The 17,471-nt window shown below is 42.8% G+C and overlaps 2 protein-coding genes across 6 annotated transcripts in view; one reads left to right on the top strand and one right to left on the bottom strand.

The window, feature by feature from the left end:
* Window positions 1–17,228, bottom strand: part of glcci1a (glucocorticoid induced 1a) — a 28,384-nt gene extending 11,156 nt beyond the window's left edge. For 2 of the 3 annotated variants that reach the window (XM_014142487.3, XM_014142488.3), the window contains exons 1-2: window positions 16,385–17,228; window positions 2,931–3,085 (exon numbers count right to left, since the gene is read on the bottom strand). In XM_014142487.3, coding sequence (XP_013997962.1) covers window positions 2,931–3,085; window positions 16,385–16,781 — 552 coding nt within the window. In that variant the 5' untranslated portion in view covers window positions 16,782–17,228. The remainder of the gene's footprint in view (window positions 1–2,930; window positions 3,086–16,384) is intronic. The other variant, XM_014142489.3, reaches the window with a different exon arrangement.
* Window positions 1–17,471, top strand: part of LOC106570311 (PHD finger protein 14) — a 539,603-nt gene that overhangs the window by 397,524 nt on the left and 124,608 nt on the right. The gene's annotated exons all lie outside the window — the stretch shown is intronic.

Genomic DNA, 17,471 nt, shown 5'->3' with positions numbered 1-17,471 from the left:
GTGTTAGGTTTGACATGGAAACCTTGATATGTGTACATCATGTATAACAAGATATAAAATGGAGCATAACTAGCCGTGAGTTGTGTGTCAGTTGGCATCAGAACAAGGAGAGGTCTCTAAACGCCACAGCCTCAGGTACAGCTACTGTGATGAAGAAGTTATTATGTCAACTGGATGGAGAGAAGCCCTTGTTTCATCCCCTTGGTTACCCCTGCTCTGACCTGCTCCTGGAGCTGAGAGAGGCAAGGAGGAGGAAGAGAGGAGGAGGAAGACAAGTGTAAACAGGAGAAAAAGAGAGAAGAAGGGCTCTCCACACATGGCAGGCATCAGACAGGGATTAAATAGAGTGGGTGCTGTGATAAAGAATAGTCCTAGCTCTGTGTGTCTCTACTTTCAAGAGGGCAGAGAAAGAGAGAGGAGAGAGACTAGAGAGAGAGAATGTACACTTCGAATTAAATCCCAAGTTCAAGAACATTGGGAAACAGCGGCACTCTAAAATGTTTTTGTTATTTTAAACAAAGACATCACCTAATTTCACCTTTTTATTGTGAAAAGCGTTTCAGCGGTTATGCTTTCATCAGAGCATCCGAGAATGTACACTGTAAGGGCCAATGGAAGTGCTAGGCCAGTGCTATAACCAGAAGCTGTAGTTGATATTGTAAAGTGGTGAGTTGAGTTATTCTATTAATCTGTGGAGACTTCACATTTCAAATGTTGTCCTCTGTAACCTGCTCAACATCATCACCAAGCTAGGCAGGAAACAGAGAGAAAGCTTTGAACATTGTATTTTTCATCTCCTATTTAAGGGAAGAGGAGGGGGAGCACACACACACACACACACACACACACACACACACACACACACACACACACACACACACACACACACACACACACACACACACACACACACACACACACACACACACACACACACACACACACACACACACACACACACACACACACACACAATTGAGTTACATGCATGCACACACAGACACACACCATCTCCTCTCCTCTTTCAGTGGACAATGTGTGACCAGATCCCTGGTTGGTCCACCTTCCCTGGTCCACCTTCCCTACGGACCTGCTGTCCGAGGAGGTCCGTACTGCACGTGTAGATGTGGCAGATTTTTCCATGCCACTGGACAAAGAGCTGAAGTGAAGGAACAGTGGAATGGACGGGTTGATTCATACAGTAAACTGGCTGCCAGGTTGGTTTCTGGGATGATCTAGCAATATGGCGTTTGGGTGGCCTGAGGAGCTTATTGGGCCCTGGTTGCCGAGCAGTGCAGTAAAAACAGGATGTAGGAGGTCATTATGGGATGTCATCTCTGGCTCCGGTGGTGTCATAACCCTGCTAGTTCACTCTCACTGAGACTGGCTCCCACACTAGACCCAGAGAAGAGAAATAAAAAACTAAAGGCCTAATCTACCCCTTTAATGACCAGTTTGAGGGATTCAGAATATTGGGCTGCCACTGTAAAATCCTGTTCAACGCAGAAAGCAGAATGTCCATTAAAAGGCCTTTTAGTCCAGTTGAGGAATAGGTTTAACCTAGGTTAGTGAAACTGGCCCAGTACACTCACTAGCCTGCACAATCAATCTTCCACACACAAATACCTCTTTCTCTCTTGGCATAATCTTAGTGCTATGTGTTTGGGCCTGTCTGTCATAACTTGGAAGGATGGTGTGGGTGTTGCAGGTCACAGCAATGTACAGAATAGAGTGAGGAAGAGGAGGAAGAAGAGGGGGAGGAGGAGAACATTCCAGGTCACAGACCCAATGGCTGAGAATGATAGAAAATTACAAGGAAAAGGTGAGGAGTGGAAGAAGGAGAAAGAGGAGCAGGAGGAGAGAAAGAGGAGGGGAAAATTCCAGCCACAGCAGGACTGGCAGCAACATCGCTCTGTACAAACAGTTGACTTCATCTGACAAGCAGAAGCTGTGTGTCACACAGATAGACAGGAGCTCACATGTTCTCCACAATGACACCTTTGTGTTGCAGTGACACCAAGTGCCTACTTGTTCAAAGCACAGAAGGCCAGGCAGGTTAATACAGAGAGCCAGGCTGGTTAATCTATTGTAAGTCTAGAGAGGCCCACAGATGCGTAGTTGGTAAATCTCAAAGTGACTGACAGAAACAGGGTGTATAGACCTGTGAAAGAGGTCAACAGCGGCTAACTAATATCTGTGTGTGCAGGTGAATCAGTGACTGAGTACTATACAAGCCACTAGTCATTTGAAAGAGCCCACTTCCTTATAGCGATGCAGCTCAGTACTCAGCCACTTCTGCTTACAGATGTAGGATCTTAATTTGATCACTTTTTTAAAATCACTCTTTTGTTGCTGAGAATGTTCCTACAGACGAGCTTTGTGATTTACATAAATTCACTGAAAACTCACACTAACACACAGTTATATTAACAGTTATGCACTTTTAATGTAGCCTACTTTTGACCAGCTAATGGCCTAACCACCAATCAAGAACCATTTTGGAGTAAACATTAAAATCCTGTTGCTGCTGGATTATTTTGCTGTGACAATATAGGTCAAATTAAGATCCTACATCTGTAGTAGTCTCCTGTCCTTCACCTCAGTATGCTAGTTCAAAACTAGCATGCTTTGCTGATCAAACTGTGCAGATCAGCAAACCAGAGCTATCAATAAACCTAGTTTCTTCTAGCTGGAATATCGTTAGGTCTTTGTCGTTGAATTAAATGCCACATGCATTCATCTCAGTAGGGGGACTGAACAAAGCGTGACACATGAAGGATAGGTTAGGGGGACAGGAAGTGGGGAGGCACCTACCTGAGTGGATTTATCTTTAATGCATGAAGCATAGTGTATAGTCAATCATTCATCTCAGTGGGGGAACCAGATAAAACGTGACACATAGGGGGGACAGGAAGTGAGGGGGCACCTACCTGAGTGGATTTATCTTTCATGCACGAGGGGTAGTGCACGTGGTGGTCACGAGGCCACTGGCCGGTAAGGTAGGGGCCGGTGATGGTACCCAGGGATGAAGTCCGCCGGATGGCTCCCGAGTTACGCACCTGCTGCTGGGGCTTGGACCTCTCTACTGGAGAGAAAGAGAGAGAGAGAGAGAGGGTGAGCGAGAGAGGAGGTGGATGAGGCATTTTAATTGAGGAGGCTCTCAAAGGCAACGATTTATTAGAATCCCCATTAGACAACGCCAATGCCGATAGCTGGCCTTACTGGGGTCAGACACATAACGATAAAAACATTACAGACAAAATACTTTACAATTTACATACACTACATGATCAAAAGTATGTGGACACCTGCTCGTCGAACATCTAATCCCAAAATCATGGGCATTAATATGAAGTCGGTCTCCTCTTTACTGTTATAACAGCCTCCAATCTTCTGGGAAGGCTTTCCATTATGTGTTAGGGCATTGCTGCGGTGACTTGCTCTTGTAGCTGAATGGAAGCATCAGTGAGGTCGGGCACTGGTGTTGGACGATTAGGCCTGGCTCACAGTCGGCGTTCCAATTTATCCCAAAGGTGTTAGACCCCCTGTTGAGGTCAGGGCTCTGTGCAGGTCAGTCAAGTTCTTCCACACCGATCTCAACAAACCTGTATGAACCTCGCTTTGTGCACGGGGGCATTGTCATGCTGAAACAGGAAAGTGCCTTCCCCAAACTGTTACCACAAAGTTGGTGGTGCACAGAATCGTCTAAGATGTAATTGTATGCTGTAGCGTTAAGATTTCCCTTCACTGGAACTAAGGGGCCTATACCGAACCATGAAAAACAGCCCCAGACCATTACTCCTCCTCCACCAAACTTTACAGTTGGCACTATGCATTGGGGCAGGTAGCATTCTCCTGGCATACCCCAAACCCAGATTCGTCTGTCGGACTGACAGATGGTGACGCGTTATTCATAATTTCAGAGAACACGTTTCCACTGTTTCAGAGTCCAATGACCGCGAGCTTTACACCACTCCAAACAACGCTTGGCATTGCGCATGGTGATCTTAGGCTTGTGTGCGGCTCCTCTGCCATGGAAAGCCATTTCATGAAGCTCCCGACGAACAGTTCTTGTGCTGAAGTAGCTTCCAGAGGCAGTTTGGAACTCGATAGTGAGTATTGCAACCGAGGACAGATGATTTGTATGCGCTGCGCTTCAGCACTCGGCGGTCCCGTTCTGTGAGCTTGTGTGGCTTACCACTTTGCGGCTGAGCCGTTGTTGCTCCTAGACGTTTCCATTTCACACTAACAGCCCTCACAATTGAGCAGGGCAGATCTAGCAGGGCAGAAATTTGACGAACTGACTTGTTGGAAAGGTGGCATCCTATGACGGTGCCACGTTGAAAGTCACTGAGCTCTTCAGTAAGGCAATTCCACTGCAAAGGTTTGTCTATGGAGATTGCATGGCTGTGTGCTCAATTTTATAAACCTGTCAGCAACGGGTGTGGCTGAAATAGCCGAATCCACTCATTTGAAGGGGTGTCCAAATACTTTTGTATATATAGTGTACACTTAAAAACATTAACATGTAGTGTGCATCTATCAGTTCCACATACATGTAGGTACATACACACAACAAGTAGGTCACACGGGGGAAAGGTGTTGTTTTAACCAGGTTTCACATGCACTACATGAGATGGAAGGGACTTCCATGTATAATACTGTATGTTTCCTTGAATTTGTTCTGGCCCTGGGGAGTGTGAAAAGAACCCTGGTGGAATGTCCAATGGAGTAAATGTGTGTGTCAGTGCTGTGTGCAAGTTCACTATGTAAACAATTTGGAATTTCCAACATATTCATGTTTCTTACAAAAACAAGAAGTGATGCAGTCAGTCTTTCTCAACTCTTAGCCAAGAGAGACTGGCATGAATAGTATTAATATTAGCCCTCTGATTACAATGAAGATCAAGACATGTCACTCTGTTCTGGGCCAGCTGCAGCACTTGACCATATGACTGGACAATAATCAAGATATGATAAAACTAGAGCCTGCAGGACTTGCATTGTGGAGTGTGGTGTCAAAAAAGCAGAGCATCTCTTTATTACGGACAGAACTCTCACCATTTTTACAACCACTGAATCTATATTTTTTGACAATGACAGTTTACAATCTAAGGTAACACCAAGTAATTTAGTCTCCTCAACTTTTTCAACAGCAACACCATTCATTACCAGATTCAACTGAGATCTAGAACTTCAGGAATTATTTGTACCAAATATAATGCTATTAGTTTTAGAGATGTTCAGGAACAGTTTATTACTGGCCAAGCATTTCAAGACTGACTGCAACTCTTTGATAAGGGTTTCAGTGACTAAATTAGTGGTGGTTCGAAATGCGTATATGGTTGAATCATCAGCATACATGGACACACATGCTTTGTTTAATGCCAGTGGCAGGTCATTGGTAAAAATAGAAAAGAGTAGAAGGCCTAGAGAGCTGCCCTGCGGTATACCACACTTCACATGTTTGACATTAGAGAAGCATCCATTAAAGAAAACAATCTGAGTTCTATTAGATAGATAGCTCTGAATCCACGATATGTCAGAGGTTGAAAAGCCATTACACATACAGTACCAGTCAAAAGTTTTGACACACCTTCTCATTCAAGGGTTTTGAGATTCTTCAAAGTAGCCACCCTTTGCCTTGATGGCAGCTTTGCACACTCTTGGCATTCTCTCAACCAGCTTCACCGGGAATTATTTTCCAACATTCTTGAAGGAGTTCTCACATATGCTGAGCACTTGTTGGCTGCTATTTCTTCACTCTGCAGTCTAACTCATCCCAAACCATCTCAATTGGGATGAGGTCGGGTGATTTTGGAGGCCAGGTCATCTGATGCAGCACTCCATCACTCTCCTTCTTGGTCAAATAGCCCTTACACAGCCTGGAGGTGTGTTGGGTCATTGTCCTGTTAAAAAACAAATGACAGTCCCACTAAGCACAAACCAGATGGGATGGCTTATCACTGCAGAATGCTGTGGTAGTCATGCTGGTTAAGTGTGCCTTGAATTCTAAATAAATTACTGACAGTGTCACCAACAAGGCCTCCGCACACAATCCCATCTCCTCCTCCATGCTTCACGGTGGGAACCACACATGCAGAGATCATCCATTCATCTACTCTGCATCTCACAAAGACACGGCGGTTGGAACCAAAAGTCGCAAATTTGGGCTCATCAGACCAAAGGACTGTCCATTGCTCATGTTTCTTGGCCCAAGCAAGTGGCTTCTTATTTTTTCACCTTTATTTAACTAGGCAAGTGTGCTTAAATAGTGGTTTCTTTGCAGCAATTCGACCATGAAGGCCTGATTCACGCAGTCTCCTCTGAACAGTTGATGTTGAGATGTGTCTGTTACTTGAACTCTGTGAAGCATTTATTTGGGCTGAAATCTGAGATGCAGTCAACTCTAATGAACGTATTCTCTGCAGCAGAGGTAACTCTGGGTCTTCCTTTCCTGTGGCGGTCCTCATGAGAGCCAGTTTCATCATAGCGCTTGATGGTTTTTGCGACTGCACTTAAAGAAACTTTCAAAGTTCTTGACATTATCTGGATTGACCAACCTTCATATCTTAAAGTAATGATGGACTGTCGTTTCTCTTTGCTTATTTGAGTTGTTCTTGCCATAATATGGACTTGGTCTTTTACCAAATAGGACCGTCTACTGTATACCACCCCTACCTTGTCACAACACAACTGACTGGCTCAAACGCATTAAGGAAAGAAATTTCACAAATTAACTTTTAACAAGGCACACCTGTTAATTGAAACTCATTCCAGGTGACTACCTCATGATGCTGGTTGAGAGAATGCTAAGTGTGCAAAGCTGTCATGAAGAATCTCAAATATAAAAAACACTTTTTTGGTTACTATACGATTCCATATGTGTTATTTGATAGTTTTGATGTCTTCACAATTATTCTATAATGTAGAAAATAGTAAAAAAATAAACCCTGGATGTGTAGGTGTGTGCAAACGTTTGACTGGTACTGTACGTTTTCTCAACCACAGGTTATGGTCAATAATATCAAAGGCTGCACAGAAATCTAACAGTACAGCTCCCACATTACTATTATTATCAATTTCTTTCAACCAATCATCAGTTATTTGTGTCAGTGCAGTACATGTTGAGTGCACTTCTCTGTAAGCATGCTGAAAGTATGTTGTTCATTTGTTTACGGAGAAATAGCATTGTACTTGGTCAAACACAATTTTTTCCAACAGTTTGGTAAGAGATGGCAGCAAGCTGATAGGTCTGCTGCCTGACCCAGTCCATTACTTTTGCACTTACAATCTATTAAAAACGGATCAGATTACTATGCCAACCCACCACCTTCTGTACAGTCAGAAACACTTACTAGAATCCCCACAATATATTTTCTAGAGGCAATATGTGAGGATGCAGAGTGAAACAACAATGTCCCAGTGTTGTTGCCAGAGACTGCAGGTTGACTTGGTTACCCTTGGAGCAGCCCAGCCCGTCCTCCCTCACGGCCAAGCCTTCATGGTGAGGCAACCCTACACCTGATAAAAATACCTCACACACCCCCCCAAGGCTCTTTCCAGGCCCCCTGGGACCTGAGGATCTAGGTCAAGGGCTGTGTGTTTGTTCTAGCAACACTCTCTGGTTGGTGTGTGTATGTGTGATAGAAACAACAATATTTACACCATCCTAACCCTGTGGCCTTGTATGGGACTAGAATATTCAAAAACAAAAACCTTCAACTCACACGGTGCTAGCTAGCATATATATAGGCCTTTAGCAAAGTTGACCAAACAGGCCAGGTTTCTAAAAACAACATTCCAGTATGACATGAAACAGACTGGTGAAGTGTACAGTAACACCTCTGATTTATGGAGGACTTGACCTACGCTGAAGTTTATCATAACCAGGAAGTATTGAGTAAATGTTGGTATTTTGTTGTGCTGCAAAACCTCAATGTACGGCTATGATCGGAGGTTTTGAGGGAAGCAGTTGACATGTTTTTCAAAGACCTTAGCACAGCAGTGCTTTGCCCTCAAGTGTACTAGGTGGGCTTAGGGAGGCTGGCCCCCTTACCCTGCCCCTGAGCTGACTGAGAGGTCCTGTAGGCCTTAGTGGGATCAGATCCCACTGAGAAAGGCACAGGGCAGGGTCACCTGGGGAAAATCCACTGGATTACAGGTAAATACTAGTGCATTCTGAGGGAATTTATAATAAGGCCTTGGCTGTGTTCTGACACACTATGTCAAGCAGCAGTTAGCTGTATCAGGGAAGCAGAGGTCAGAAGAAGTAAGAAGTAACAGGAAGTAAGAAAGAGGAAATAATACGCTGAGCTCTTCTTGAAAGATGTTACTTGTGTTTCTTCTCAGGAAGCTAAAACAGCATGTCTAGTTGACTGTCTTGAAGTCTTTTTCCGACTAAACACAAAAGCTCTGGGATACTTTAGAATTGTCACATTTTAATCTAATTCACATTCAAAATCACAAAATATTGACATGTGCAATATCCATATAGCAAGAAATCCATATCACATGCAATATTTTCAAATGCCACTCAGCCACGTGCAATGTCCGTTTTTATAGTTTATTCCATTTTTTTCTCCTCTTGAGGAACAGTTGCATGCTGTTATGTTAGGTCAAATGCAGTCAACAGACTGTTCCAAACTAAAATGATGCTGCTTCTTAATATAAATCATGTTATTTTTATGATTCCAACAGTTCACCCAAAGGTTTTGATCTATATCGCAGGTCAAATCGTTAAGACACTCCTCTTCAAACTTATTGGGCTTCTCATCACTTCATTTGTATGAGTTGTAACTTGCTCATTTAAATGTTTGTTCTACTACACTCTACGAAAAAACAGTGCTATCTAGAACCTTAAAGGGTTTTGCGGCAGTCCCCATAGCAGAACCCTATCAAGAACCCTGGTTGGTTCCTGGTATAACCCTTTTGATTCCAAGTAGCATCGTTTTTGGTTCCAGATAGAACCCTTTCGACAGAGGGTTCTACATGGAACCCAAAAGGGTTCTACCTGGAAACAAAATGGATTTTGGAACCCTTTTTCTAAAGGCGTCTGCATGCTTCCCAGCCGAAACAGTTCGAGCATATATTATGACGACATTTTGTGACGTTTTGTTGGTTTATGACTTCAGAAAAGGTTTTTCGGGTGTTCGGGGACACACACAAAATTCTCAAGGCAAGCCAAAGTCAAGAGCATAAGTCTACACCCCCTCATTGGCGATTGGTCAACAGTAGGCATTCGTCAATGAAGTGCCTGTTGTCATTAAATGAGAGACGACTCGTCCTCATGCAAATTCTTTTCACTAGGGATATACTGCACCAAACATCCTAGTCAGATGCAAAACTGCGGGACAAACTTTTGTGCGGCAAAAAACGTCAAAATTAATGAGATATTTCTTGAATTACCTCTGATTATTTTGAGGAAGTGTATCCTGGCTATGGAGTCTCAAAATTGACAAACAGTACTATTGCCACATTTTTCTCGTTTTACAAGCGGTCTTTTAAGGGAGTATACAAGCTCAGCTAGGTGTCAGCCGAACTGAAGCATGCGGACACCTTATGAGTGTAGGTCTTCCTCACACCAGCTCTGTGCCTGTAATGGTTAGCCTAGTTACACTAGGAAGTGACACATAGGAGATTATTGCTCATAATGAGGCTAGTTGGAACCGGTCTGAGCTCCAAACGGGTCAAGTGTTCCGCCGAGATGTGCAGGCTTCTCCTAGGACCGAGTAGACCCATTAGGTATACTGGACAGGCCTCTCAGTCCTATAGGCCTACAGCGTTAGGTGTCTGCCTCCTGGTACAGACATGTTTCCCCTCAGTTTTTTCCAGTTTTCTGAGAGCAGATGGAGAGAGAGAGAGAGGAGCAAGACTGCCAGGAGCTGTCACAGAGCAGTCCACTGGCACCATCACAGCACTGTGCTCGCATGTGTGTGTGTGTGTGTGTGTGTGTGTGTGTGTGTGTGTGTGAACATGTGCCTCCTCATGCCTAATCATTTGGGTTACGTAGGTATTCAATGACTAACAAACTGCACCAACAACCTTAGGGGAGTTCTTTCAGTGCAGCTCAGAACAAGATGTGTGTTAGACTTTTTCCAAAAGTGACATAGTATAGGGAAAAAGCGATAGAGAACCTACACAGATGTCGTCATAGGTCTAGTTAGCAATACAAGCATTAATATCAACATAAGGGAACGAGAAAAACAAAGATCAGTTTGATTATATCTGTTGCAACGATGCGTACATCCCTATCACACGAGGGGGAAAACTGTAAGGGAATGGATAAATATGCAAACATTCAAAACAGACATTACGATGTCTTCTTCAAAGCTAGGTAGTGTGACACACTGTCACGAGGAAGGTTAAAAAAAAACAACGGCACCAGTCAGATAACAAAGAATAAACATTCAAGCTGAGCTCTTCAAAGTGCCTTATCAAAATAACATCCAACAGTTAAGGTCAGGTTTCACAAGGTTTAGCCTAAAGTGGAGACTTTAATGAAGGAAAAAGAGCCAACCTAGCCTGGTTAAACCAGACGGAGGGCTGCTTTCACGATTAAAACGTCATCTGTTTGGATGCCAGGCTAGGGCCAACCTGCAATCAGTTTTAAAAATAATAGTTAAACAGAGCTGGAAAATATAGAATACGATACAATATGGAATAGGCCTACTATAAGTAAGCCTGTTAAATAAAGCCACATGACAGTTACAACAATACAGTACTATTTAGGACCTACTACTAATGAAGACACATAATGGCAGTAAGAAAGACTCTTCTAAACCTACATACTTTCTCCTCAGGCCACAGGCTAACACCTACTGCTGAACATTGGTGAGGCAAGGACCAACTATGTATCAAACACACCCACAATGATTTAGATTAAGGTGATAGATGGCAATTCCTGGGGGAACGAACAGAGAGAAAGGAATGGTGTTGACTGACAGAGAAACTCTCCCACATCACACCAGAACAATGTTTAAGGGAACACAGGCTTACATATGGAAAACCTAACAGGACAATGCCACAGGTTTAGGCCTAGGTTACATATGTGACAGAAACAACAGCTAAAAAGTGCAATAACCATCAGTCTCAAGTCATTCAATAACCCTAATATGGTTATAGCCCCCATTACAATAGCATATTGACTATAGCGTAACCATTACTATAGCATATCTCTCACCGACTTATCATACCAGGGGAAAAATGCACAGGTTTACTTAATGTGACTACTTACAGTGGCTTGCATAAGTATTCACTCCCTTAGACTTTTCCACATTTTACTGTTACAACCTGGAATTAAAATGTATTTCATTGTAATTTTTGTCAAAAATCTTCTCAAAATACTTTGTAATGTCAAAGTGGAAGAAATATTTTAACATTTTTTAAAGATGAATGAAAAATAAAACACTAATATACCTTGGTTACATAAGTATTCACAACCCTGAGTAAATAACATACAAAAAAACACTTTTTGCAGCAATTAAAGCTGAGTCTTCTTGGGTAAGTTTCATAAGAGATTTGTGAATTCCTCTCCCAGTGTCTGGTGTAAGGCAGACATAAGCAGGTTTTCCTCTAGAATTTTGAATGTGCTTAGCTCCATCCTGTTTCTTTGCATCCTGAAAAACTCTCCAGTCTTTGACGCTGTCAAGCATACCCCGAGTGGGCTCCCGAGTGGCACAGTGGTCTAAGACACTGCATCTCAGTGCAAGAGGCGTCACTGCAGTACCTGGTTTGAATCCAGGCTGCATCACATCCGGCTGTGATTGGGAGTCCCATAGGGCGGCGCACAATTGTCCCAGCGTTGTCTGGGTTTGGCCGGAGTAGGCCGTCATTGTAAATAAGAATATGTTATTAACTGACTTGCCTAGTTAAATAAAGAATACCCATACCATGGTGCAGCCACCACCATGCTTGAAAATAAGGAGGCAGTTACTCACTGATTGGTTGGGTTTTCCCCAAACAGAAGGCTTTGCATTTAAACCAAAAGTGTATTTCTTTGCCTTTAATTGCAGTATTACTTTAGTGCCTTGTTGCATGTTTTGGAATATTTGTATTCTTCTTTTCACTCTGTCATGTAAGTCATTATTGTGGAGTCACTACAATGTTATTGATCCATCCTCAGTTCTCCCATCTCAGCCATTAAACTCTAACAGTTTAAAATCACCAATAGCCTCATGTTAACATTCCTGAGCAGTTTCATTCCTGTCCTGCAGCTCAGTTCAGAAGGACGACTGTATCTTTGATGTGTAAGGGTGGTTTAATACATAATCCACAGCATAATTATTAACTTTACCATGCTTAAAGAGATATTCAATGTCTGATTTGCTATTGTTACCCATCTACCAACCACTGCCCTTTTTTTACGAGGCTTTTGAAAAGCTCCCTGGTCTTTTGTAGTTGAATCTGTGCTTGAAATTCAATACTTGACTGAGGGACCTGACAGATGTTGTATGTATGGGGGACAGAGGAAGGGTTAGTCATTCAAAAATCATGTCAACATCTATTATTAGTCCTTGTAACACATTATTTGATTTGTTAAGCCAAATTGTACTCCTCAACTAATGTAGGCTTGCCTAAACAAAGGGAGTGAATACTTATGCAACTATATTTTAGATGTACATTTTGTATTCATCTTTAAAAAAATGTTAGCATTGGGGTGTCAGTCCAACCAGGCCTCTACATTGAGAGCACCCGTCATCATATCATAAAACAAGAATGAAAGAAAAACACATATTCCCACTTTGGAATGAGGCCCTGTGTGCATACGCTTTCCGGAAATTCCAATGATTTTTCAGCCAGACCAAAAAAAGAGATGTAAACTACAGAAGAAATAAGTTGAAATAGCCTAAAGTTTGGGTCTGGTCGCAGATACAAGCTTCTCTAGCCAAGATGAAAGCCTTTTATGTAGAAGCTATGGGACATTTATTTGACATTGGTGACAGAAAAGTATGTGATGATTCAAAATGATAGTTCTTAAATAAAGGTGTAGATGAAATCACTCTCACTGCGTATCCGTACAGTGTTAAACGGTTTACAAAGGGGGTTAATAATACAATAACACATGCTACTTAGCAGACGCTGTTATCCAAAGCCACTTACACTAGTTAGTGCATCCATATATTTTGAGTGTGTGTAGGCTATGTGATCCATGCGGGAATTGAACCCACAATCCTGGTGTTTCCAGAGGTTGAATGCACAGCATTCATGCAAGATACCCAATCCCTCTCTATCTGCACGACTAACTCATTCATTCAACCCCTTACTATTTAAAGGCAACATTGAACCATATTGGAGTTTGGAAGAGAGACAGGTTGTGTTCTCGGTTCAAGGTGATGATGTCATGTGTTAATCACTCATAATCCCTCTCACTTTAAGTGTGGCTGACAGTTCAGCACAGGGTCGCACAAGGACTGTCACTAGCAGAACAGCATGACAGAGCCCTATAGATTTGTCCAAATGTAGTGCACTATGTGCCATTTTGAAAGGCTGTGGCTCTGGTCAAAAGTAGTGCACTAGCTTAATATAGGATGTAGCTCACAGATCTGCAGTATGGATCCTTTCATCAGGAAGTAGGTGGTTGTTGTTGTGTTCCTTTAATGCCAAGCCTACTACAGGAAGCTGCCTTGTCTTTGGTTTACAGCTTCACGAGAGCGTAGTGAACTGGCTCATTAACTGTTGCGTCACACACACACACACTTTTCAGCATAGTTTACAACCCTAGCTCTCTCTGAAGTTATACCTGGAGAGAATTCACAAGTCCCTTGTAGGTAATGACTTCAGGTGTCAAAAGGAACATAGATTAGATTATATAACGACTACTTCAACATATTCACTGTCCCATTTGTTCATAACTTGACACGAGGGGCAATTTTCTCGGGCACAGAAACACTTTCAATGCAGAATATCCACTGAATATGCTTTTTAGTCCTGGACCAGATTTAGGCTTAATCTGTGTCCAGGAAACCGTCGATAAAGGGGCAAATACAAGAAATTGCTAGAAAGTGTAACTGCCCCCAACTTACTACCTGAAGATAAAAGGTTTTTCCATTAAAGCAGTTCATGCCAGAGTAATGTATTCTAAATCACTCCTAGCCTGCAGTCCTCTATAAGCCTGGTTTACAAGCTATACGCTTAAAGACCTGTAACCATAACATCCCCCTTTTTATACAACAAGGTATTGATTATTCTATACATGGTGGAATAATGAGCCCAGATTCAATATGCTATGGAAATGCAAGCAACTCATGTCTCTAACATATATCTGTTAGGTTGACGCAGTGCAAAATCATTGCCTCAACATAACAACCCTGTAGCAATGAGTTAGGCCTGTCTCTGCAGAAAGCCATAGATAGGATATAGGCCTACCTCCAACACAGAACTGACTGAGTGTCAGTCAACTTTAAACAGATGGTTTTAAACACCTTCCTGTTATTTTTGGTTCATATAAGCTAGTTTCAGCTAAAGGTGATGTGTTAAAAGGGCCTTTTGAGTCAAGATGAATGAGAATGTTGTGGGAGTGTCTCTCCAGGGGTTTTCCTGGTCTTTAAGCATGATGATGTCATCTCCCAGAACCTTAAAAAGGTAATGTGATGGAATGTCGGAACATGCCACACTGAACCAAGGAACGCTTTCAGCAGCGACAAACCAGAGTGTGAGCTGGAAGGAAAGCACAGCCTGTCTCACACACCTGCCTGTCACCCATTATCAAACAAACAACACCTACTTACGCACAAACTTGTGCATGTTGCATAACCAACACAGACTGGGCCCAAAGCACTACCTCATTTAATTTAACCAGGATAGTCCACTCAGTAACAATGGCCACTGCTTTTCAGGGAGTCCTTAATGCTAATGTTGGAACTAAATAGTGTTAATAGATGAGTTCTAATGACTGCATAGCACATAGGGCCATCAACAATGACTGCATATGCATGGCACACTAACACAGAGGGTATCAATATTATCAAATAACTTTTTCTATCATGTGGTTGTCACTTATCATTCTTTGGAGACTAGACCCTACATGCTTGACCTGAGCTCAAATTCATAATTACTACAGAACAAATTACAAACTGTTAAAGCTGAGAAATCTAGCCCTTTGAATATCATATGCTTTTTAAGAGATTGTATGATAAGACATGTTAAGGCCTCCTTTTCCATTCCATTCAAACCCAGTCGTGGTGCCCCCTGTCCAATGCCCCCGACCTAAAAAGTACAGAACCTCTGTGGTGATCAGTGACCTCACCATATTGCATCCATAATATCTGGCTTGACATGGAGAGAGGTCAAGGCTTTCTAGGGGTCTGTGCAGTGGTATCCCACTGTTAAAATCAGTACTACTACCAGCAGACAGTCCTACTAAACCTGCAGAATCCGCATTGCACACCTAGGCTACTGAGGGCTCCTATTTTGAGAGAGGGTGCACAGAGACAGCATATTGTGGACCTGGTAGCTAAAGAAATGGATTGGAATACAGTCTCTACCTCTTCAAGAATCCATACCATCATAAGTTCTGGGAAAGAATAGCACTCCCCTAATAGCATTTCACCTCTTAGATGGATGTATTTACCTACCTGTCAAATAGAGTCAATTGCACTCTCCTGTAAGGTGTCAAATAACACTACAGCTTTAGAAAAACTTATTTTTCAACGAGCAAGAGCAGCACTCATATTTGCAATAGAATTATCGTGTTTACGTCTCGAGATGCGCTCGCTCCTGCTAGGCCCCAGTGTTGCCATGAGCGCGCGACCTTCTCCAGTCAACGACGTAATTATTTCAATTTCTTCGCGCTGGTAAACAAGCGTCCATTTCAGAGAAAATACCTAAATACATTTCCATGTCACTCTGATCATGATTGGTATTGATTGAATACTTTTAACATGTCCGCAGATGTGGTTGCAGTTATTCGTTTATTTTAATACGACGAACCAGTCGTGTTGATCCAATTGCCGCGCGCTGGCCTGGAGGTACAGTAACTGCATCGTCACCATAATAGCCACGGATACATAAATCGAAAGCCCAAAGCAGTTGTTTGCAAATTAAACAACATAGTACATAAGCACATAACTGGTTTCAAAGCATCGCCTCGATGCCAATTCATTATTTGAACATGACAACATTTGGCTACTGGTCCACAATAATTCATACGACATACGCAATACATTTCAGCATTTTCAGGGTTAGCTCGGTTTGTTATTTGCTATATCTGGATTGGCCTATAAACACACAAATGTTGGGCAAAACAATATGTGTTTGCGTGCTAGTGATGCTGATGCGTCTAGCAGAGACCCCCGATCTGACCCAATTAGCTTGCTAGCTATAACAACAGCTAGCCTGTCTCGTTTTGGATGCAATAAATGGTGGACAAACGGCACTACTGCACCTTTGAAAACAGGCGAGATCGGACACCGCTCAGGTGAGCTCTTGCTGTCCGGCGGTGAGCGTCTCTGCCTTGCGACCAGCCTGCCCTCCACCGAGCCGTTTCCACCAGGGTTGGCGAGCAGCAGCTGCGTCGGGCTGGAGGGACTGTTGCAAGGGGACGTCGATGTCGGTTCTGTATTGCTCGCGACTGTGAAGGAAGAGGAGCAGGAGCGGGTTGGGCTGTGCTGACTTCCACGCAAGAGCTGGTATGGCACCGTGGCACGAATAGGCTGCAACCGGATCGTGGTGGTACTGCCGTTGCTGCAGCCGGCTGGAGAGATGGTTGGGGAGCCCCCGCTGTCACCGCTTCGCTTGACCCGCTGTTGGGTTGAGTTGGTTGCTGATGATGCTGTTGACATTATGTTGATTGCCACAGTGCAACTCTTCCAGTTCACAAACTTGGCAAAAACAAAAATACTAAGTTAAATCTTGAATAAGCCTCAAGTTACTTGCGAGTACTTTCGTTTGTTTACTCAAATATATCAATGTGACATGATAAAGCAAGTTGGTAACTTTCACAAAAAAGCTGGAACATTTGTTCTTGTAAAAGTCCAGTTGAGTTTAGTTATTAATAAGCTGCCCAGAGTTAGTTTAGCTAGCTACATTTTCTCACTTTTTCTTCTACTTGTCCATGTTGAAGTGTTTCAACAAGTATGCATTCTCGAAAAACTCTCAATGAAAAATGTTCATATCGAACAAAACTATTTAAATCACGAAGTTCACTTATAAAAGCGCTATAACAACATAGCTAGCTAGTTAGCTATGTCTCTGTGTCGTCTGTCTTCCAACACGCAATCCCTTTCCTGTGTCCCTCTGGCAAACTACTGGCTGACAGACCAGGGCGGGACAAAATAACTCACTGTAAACCTCTGATTGGTTAATATAATACTAGAAGGGCGAGGTCATCGGGCACTCTCTAAGCATCCACCAATCGATTCATTGAAGTTGGCTGAAGATAGACTGCTCTCGAGCAAGCGATTGGTTGCAGAGTTAAATCTCAGAGAAATGGGTGGTGCACAATCTTCAGAAAAACAGAAAGGTCGTCTGGG

This window comes from Salmo salar, chromosome 14 (assembly GCF_965601325.2).
Source record: "Salmo salar chromosome 14, fSalSal1, whole genome shotgun sequence".
NCBI classification, from domain to species: Eukaryota; Metazoa; Chordata; class Actinopteri; order Salmoniformes; family Salmonidae; genus Salmo; species Salmo salar.
The sequence above is the reverse complement of the archived record's forward strand: the minus strand, read 5'-3'. Positions and strand labels throughout refer to the sequence as shown.